The sequence below is a fragment of the Acyrthosiphon pisum genome, chromosome A1 (genome assembly GCF_005508785.2).
Source record: "Acyrthosiphon pisum isolate AL4f chromosome A1, pea_aphid_22Mar2018_4r6ur, whole genome shotgun sequence".
NCBI classification, from domain to species: Eukaryota; Metazoa; Arthropoda; class Insecta; order Hemiptera; family Aphididae; genus Acyrthosiphon; species Acyrthosiphon pisum.
This window is the reverse complement of record NC_042494.1, coordinates 28581886-28588857: the sequence shown is the minus strand read 5'-3', so window position 1 is coordinate 28588857 and position 6972 is coordinate 28581886. Positions and strand designations below refer to the sequence as shown.

At 34.9% G+C, this 6972-nt stretch overlaps 1 protein-coding gene across 1 annotated transcript in view; it reads left to right on the top strand.

Annotated features, from left to right (window-relative positions):
* The window catches only part of LOC100161423 (protein slit), a 149684-nt gene extending 142712 nt beyond the window's left edge, over positions 1–6972 (top strand). Inside the window, exons 25-33 of the mRNA XM_029486894.1 lie at positions 1097–1260; positions 1334–1550; positions 1940–2079; positions 2174–2343; positions 2463–2673; positions 2745–2979; positions 3042–3265; positions 3357–3725; positions 4495–6972. Of these exons, the coding sequence (XP_029342754.1) occupies positions 1097–1260; positions 1334–1550; positions 1940–2079; positions 2174–2343; positions 2463–2673; positions 2745–2979; positions 3042–3265; positions 3357–3725; positions 4495–4721 (1957 nt within the window). The 3' untranslated portion in view covers positions 4722–6972. The remainder of the gene's footprint in view (positions 1–1096; positions 1261–1333; positions 1551–1939; positions 2080–2173; positions 2344–2462; positions 2674–2744; positions 2980–3041; positions 3266–3356; positions 3726–4494) is intronic.

Here is a 6972-nt window from a genome sequence, read left to right as displayed (position 1 = left end):
TTAAGTACAAATTTGGACGAAATTACATATTAAAAACCTAGGATAACTATTTTAGTTATTTTGTTGTGATTGTATAATATTATTCGTGGGTACTTGAAACTTCTAAAGTATACTATTATATATCTATGATTTTACCACGGTTTTTTGTTGATGTATAACGCGTTATAACTTATAAGTACCTAATAGATATTATGATATGATTAATTTGGAATTTATTATAGGTACCTATTATAGGTCAATTTTTTTTAATACCATAGATAAGTATATATATGTCTAATACATAGACTGATATACCGTCTCCGCTCAAAATCGTTTTTCTTATACAGTGATATTATATCATTGAATTCAAATTTAATACTGTCCATTATACAGTGACCCACTTCTAACCTACTGTACAGCAGAGCGACATCCACTTACCCACCTTTTTAATACTGAAAATAAAAAATAAAAAATGTTACTTAAATTTGTTGGTAAAAATCAAAATTTCCGATTTGTAAATATGATTATAAAAACATTTATCTAAGTCGAACAGTTTTTTTAGAATTTTTAAAATGTCAATATTTTTTTTGAGTAAATTAATTTAGAAGGTAATACATTTTTTCAAAACTATTTTTGACATGAGTAATATTTCTTAAACTATTTATTAATCATATAATTTTCTCAATTTTTGTCACACTTAAGTAGCATCATTTTTTTTTTTTTTTATCAGATCTTCTTGTTAAACCCTGTATTTTAATATTTATAAATAGTATATGTGAATCGTGAATATTTTCGACATAATATATGTATTGAACAAATTTTAAAATGTATTTACCTATTTTTGAAATTTATTTATATTACCTGAATTTTAGGTACTTAATTAAAATAAAATATCAAAAAATGTATAGTTACCTACGTCTAATAATAATATCTTGTAATATAGTATGTAAATCGTGAATATTTTCGATTTAGGTCAAATTAATCACACGTTCATGCCATCATTATGATATTTCTCTGGCGTGATTGATGTAATATATCTTTTCAATACAATGAAAAAATATGTGAATGTATTTTATTAACAGCCATGCTGATGAATGTTTTTGTAATAATTTCGCAGAGGTATCGGCTCCAACCCACTGTACTGCGATTGCGGTCTACAGTGGTTAGCGGAATGGATAAAAAAAGATTTCATCGAGTCAGGTATAGCCAGATGTGCGGAACCCAATTCCATGAAGGACAAACTCCTACTGTCCACGCCGGTTTCGAGTTTCGTTTGCAAAGGTCGGTACAACGAGCTCGTTGGTTTGTGTGCATTAACGATTGCTATAATAAAATGAGCTTGTCGATTTTACAGAACCGATCGGCAAAGACATTTTGTCCAAGTGTAACACGTGCTTCACCAACCCTTGTTCGAACGAAGGGTTCTGCGAGCCTTTACCCGAAAGACAGTACAAGTGCAGATGCAACCCAGGATATCACGGCAAACATTGCGAAAACATGATTGACGCGTGTTACGGTAATCCGTGCAGGAACTCAGGAACTTGCAAACTGCTCGAAGAAGGCAGATTCAGGTAAATTCTAACGTCACTTAAATATGTACCTATGCCATAATACTATTTATTTCTCCAACAGTTTTAGAACAGTTTAATATAAACTTGATTCCAACTAATTTTTTTTATTATTCTCGCCCTTTATTTTTTGTTGTAACCTTTGATTTTTAAATAATATTTTTTTTAATAGCGGTTCAATACTGAAAAAACATTTTAAAACGTTTTTTATTAATTAATGAGCTTTTTTGTTCAATGTTCGAGAAAATTATTTTATTATATAAATCTTCGAAAAGAATTAATACTTTGAATGTACTATCAAGTGTCAACTAATGAGTATACACTGTTAAAATAATCATTCTGTATAATTATTTATGTATACGTAATTAAATTGATTGTATTTTTCTTAATAGCTGCCAATGCGCACCAGGTTTTACCGGAGACCGTTGCGAAACAAATATCGACGACTGTTTGACCAACAAATGCGAAAACAATTCGACTTGTGTTGACCTGATTCAAGCGTACGAGTGTCGTTGCCTACCCGGATACACGGGTAAGAATAATTTTGAATTTAAATTTTTTTAGACCTCTTTTCAATTTAATTCTCCGTGTGTTTACTTAATGTCTAATTTTATATTACGCCGCAGGTGATTATTGTCAAACAAAAATACAGTTCTGTTCCAAAGACTTCAATCCGTGTCACAACGGAGCCAAGTGCGTCGACCACATTACGCATTACGCTTGCGAATGTCCACTCGGTTTTTCGGGCGACAATTGCACTGTAAACAACGACGACTGCCAAAACCATATGTGCCAGGTGAGACGAGACTATATTATTATTATTATTATTATTATTATTATTAGGTACTGTTTATAATTTTTTTTTTCAATGCATCAATAATAAATTTCGTTACGATTTTCTTTACTCGTCCTCAGAACGGCGGTCTGTGCGTGGACGGCATCAACGACTATACGTGCAAATGTGTAGGAGAATATACCGGAAAGTTCTGCGACATTTCTCCAAGTGTCGCACTTATGTACCCGCAAACTTCGCCCTGTCAACATCACGAATGCAAAAATGGAATATGTTATCAACCGAACGGTTCTACGAACGACTACTTATGTAAATGTGCTCCAGGGTACTCAGGTACTGTCCACGCGTGTTCATTGTTGTTTGTAAATAGCATGGCACATTATCACACGTCCTTTTATTTGCAGGAAAAAGGTGCGAATATCTGACCAGCTTGAGTTTTGTACATAATACTTCGTTCGTGGAATTAGAGCCTTTGAGGACCAAACCCGAGGCCAATGTGACTGTTGTGTTTACGACAACGCAAGAAAATGGTATTTTGTTGTACGACGGCCATTCCGAACACTTGGCCGTTGAATTATTCAACGGACGTATTAGAGTCAGTTACGACGTAGGGAATTATCCCGTTTCGACCATGTACAGGTCAGTATTTCACTCACAATTCACCGATTTTCGACTTATTTTACATCGTGTATGTTTTTTAGTTTTGAAATGGTCGCAGACGGCAAACAGCACATGGTTGAACTGTTGTCGATTAGAAAAAATTTCACACTGAGAGTCGACGGAGGCGTGGCTAGATCGATAATCAACGAGGGGTCAAGAGATTACTTGAGACTCACCTCGCCGTTATACATAGGTGGCACACCTCCAGATCCCGGTGCCGAAGCCTTTAATCATTTTCATTTAAGAAATTTGACCAGTTTCAATGGTAAGTAATTTTCATACACGATTCCGCAGCTTGGCGTTAGCGTAATAACGTGGATTTACATTACCATCACAATAAAATATGTTCTTTCCAGGTTGCATGAAAGAGCTTTGGGTGAACCACAAATTAGTGGACTTTATGAACGCGGCACGTCAACAAAAAGTGACGCCCGGCTGTTCCCTGCTCCAGGACGAAGAACAGATGGTAGAAGAAGAAGGAGTCAAGTCTCCGAGTGTCGCCGAACAAGAACAGAGCTCGACTATGGTAGATGAGGAGCAGATGGAACCACAAGAAGGTCCGATAGAAGAAGACGAGGACGAAGAGGATGACGAAGATGAGGACGAAGATGAAGATCCTTGCTATAATAACCAGTGCCATAAGGGCAGCAAGTGCGAGTCCAAAGGGATCAAAGAATACATTTGCAAGTGTCAACCCGGTTGGTCGGGCAAATACTGTACGCAAGGTAAGTGCTGTAACCTCAACATCGTCTTGATTAATAAACGAACGCGCGAACTCCATCGTGGGTGCAGTTATCAATATATTATGCGGACAACTGAATTTATGGATGCATATTTGTTATTCTTCAAACTCAAAATTTGAGTTCCAGCAGAGATAGCACTGCAGATATTTTATCGGGTGTGACTATTTTTTCATGTGGCATTTTAATGTCTGCTATATATTATATAATTGTATACAGGATTTTACGTAGTATGATTTCCATTGGCTGTCTCGGGGGATGCTTAAAGCTTCCAAGTCACAAATTTGTACCCCTCACTTATTTTAAACTAAAATATTATAAAAATAGAATATATTGGATGCTTCCCCTGCAAGTCAGCTAGAGGTAAATAATTGTCATACTCACTAGTTATAGACTAAATAAGTACGCCAATAGTATGCTTCTAGTTTCTACCGCTGATTTTACATACTCTCACGTGTTGGAGTGAACTATCGCGTGTCCCTGTCGCCCTGTCCCCCCTGTATAATATTATTATAGCCATATAGAGGCGCAAATAGCCCATTTTTTTGGGGTTGACTTCAGGTCCACCTCACCATAATATTTTCTAAAAATGAATACTCATGCTTAGAACAATACTTTTGAAGGAGGGAACTTGGCAGACATTTTGGCGGGATCTCCCCCTTGCCCTGTTGGCGCCGATAGGCATAATAATATAGATAATACGTCATGCCACGTAAACACCTATAGCTATAATAACGAAGACACTTGTTCGCAGGTCCCACGTGCAAGAAGATACAGGTGCGTGAGTACTACACTGAGAACAACTGCCGGTCGAGGAAACCGCTGAAGATGGCCAAGTGCGAGGGCGGCTGCGGGACGAGCTGCTGTCGGGCGCGCAAGACGAAGAAGCGGAAGGTCCGGTTGATATGCAACGACGGCACGCGTTACACCAAAGACATCGAGATCATACGCAAGTGCGCGTGCGCAAAAAAATGCTATTGACTACCAGGCCCCTCCACAGCACCACCGACACCGCCGCCGCAGCCGACCACCACGCCGCGCACCGTCGTCGTGCTGCCCCACGTCTCCCGCGGGGTGGCCGTCGCCGACGCGAACCGCCGGCCGCGCCGCACCAGACACCGCCAGCAGCCGACGCACCGTCCACAGCGTCGCGCTTGGACCGAAGACGCGTTCGCGTACGTGACAGCGTACGCCGCCGTCTCCGTCACCGTCGAACTGTTGATCGTCGTCATCTGGTCGGTCAGCGTTTGTATATATCTTCTTCTGCCGTAACCAACCCCTGCACCTTAGTATTATTATTATTATTATTATTATTATAATTATTATAATTATTATTATTATTATCGTCGTCGTCGTCATTACTATATTAATATATCCAAAGCTGGGCGAGTTCATGATTTTTTTTTACTACTTAAGAAAATGTTAAAAGTTAATGTACGATTTGTTTAGTTTATAACACTAGCAGTATCATTCTATTTCTAGTAACTTCATTAAAGGTTTTCGTCACTAAAAAAAAAAAAAAAAAACATTTTTAAACATAAAAAAGATATCGATTAAAACGTAATAAAATAAAATAAAAACTGACAACAAGTCTATAAAATTCAACTTAACTTTTTAAATTGAAAATTGAATTTATTGTTTTCACTTTAGTTAAACAATTTTCGAGTTGAGTTGTAGTTGGATTAACGGATAACCAAAGGTAACTAGTTAAGTTTAAAAGTTTAAATTAAATGAACTTTTTAACTCGTTAACGCCCAGCCTTGAATTTATATCATAATATTATATTGTACCTATCGTTGACCACTACATTGTCATTAGACCTATATACACTACATCAGCGATTTGTCGCTGACCCCGTAATATACTTTCATCATCTTAACTATTTTTCGTTTTTTATTTCATTTACTATTACTATTATTTTTTAAGTAATTACCTACTAATTATAATTTAACATATTATAATATTATTATTATTATTATTATTATTATTATTATTTTTTTTTTACGTAATTTATTAACGATGTATTATTATATATACTTAAAAAAACCGTCTCTCTCGTTTTGACAACGAGAAACCATTATCATTATTATAATATTATTATACTATACCTAATATTTATATGATAATAGTATTTTTTCGGTACGACGATCTCCGTATATATTTGTGCACTGTAGTACGTGTACTTTGTGCTTGCACTAGATATTCGGCTCTGCAGTACCTATATTAATATTATACTCTCGCTTTATGTGTACCTATAATGTAAACTGTAAAGTGAATGCCATTCGACGTCAAAAGTCAAAACACACTCTCTCACTCTCTATATGTTCGTGTACCTATTACGCGGAATTCTCTATACCACGGTATAATACTCACCCTGCAGCTGTGTCCATATTAATATATTTTATGTTGTATTATATTATATTATTATATGTAGTCGAAATTTAGTAGTGTTTAGTCGTTAATAATAATAATCGAGGAATAATAATATTATTATGTCTTAAGAATCCTGTTTCTCAGTGTAAATATTTTATATAGAACGTATATATTCATAATATGTATTCTCTGGTGCATTGGTTAAAGCAAGAAGAAATTTATATACAATAACAATACCGTATATATATATAATATATATATATATATAACGTGTGTGTGCGTGTGTGAACGTTTCCGGAGCAGAAAAGGCACATTCTTTTTTTATGTTATGTGCGGAGGGGCCTTTTTCAATGTTTTTCCATTTTATTTTTATACATCATCTTTTTGTATAGTGTACAAGTGTAGAGTTCGTTAAAAAAAATAAATATATATATATTAAATAAAAAGTTTTAAAATTTAAAAAAAAATTATATATATAAATGGAATGACCGTTATTGTGTTTGACCGCATTTGGTTCTGTTTTGTGTAACAATAATATTGATATAATACTTTTTCCCTTTTATGTACGAAAAATATTAGTATATAATAATATATACCTATTATATAAATATTGTATGTAAATATACCGGTGTTAATTGTTTTTTTCCAGTCCAATCTGTATCGAATCGAAGTAAACGAAATTGTGTTTACCGTTCAGTATGTATAATTGTATTAGTGTATTAGTAGGTGCCTATAAATGTATAAAAATCAAAAATTATAATTCACAGCCCGCTTATAGTAATATTTGTCAAAATTATATAATGAACAAAAAATATGAACGCACAAAACTTGTCGGATGATGGAATTTTGGAAAAAAAAA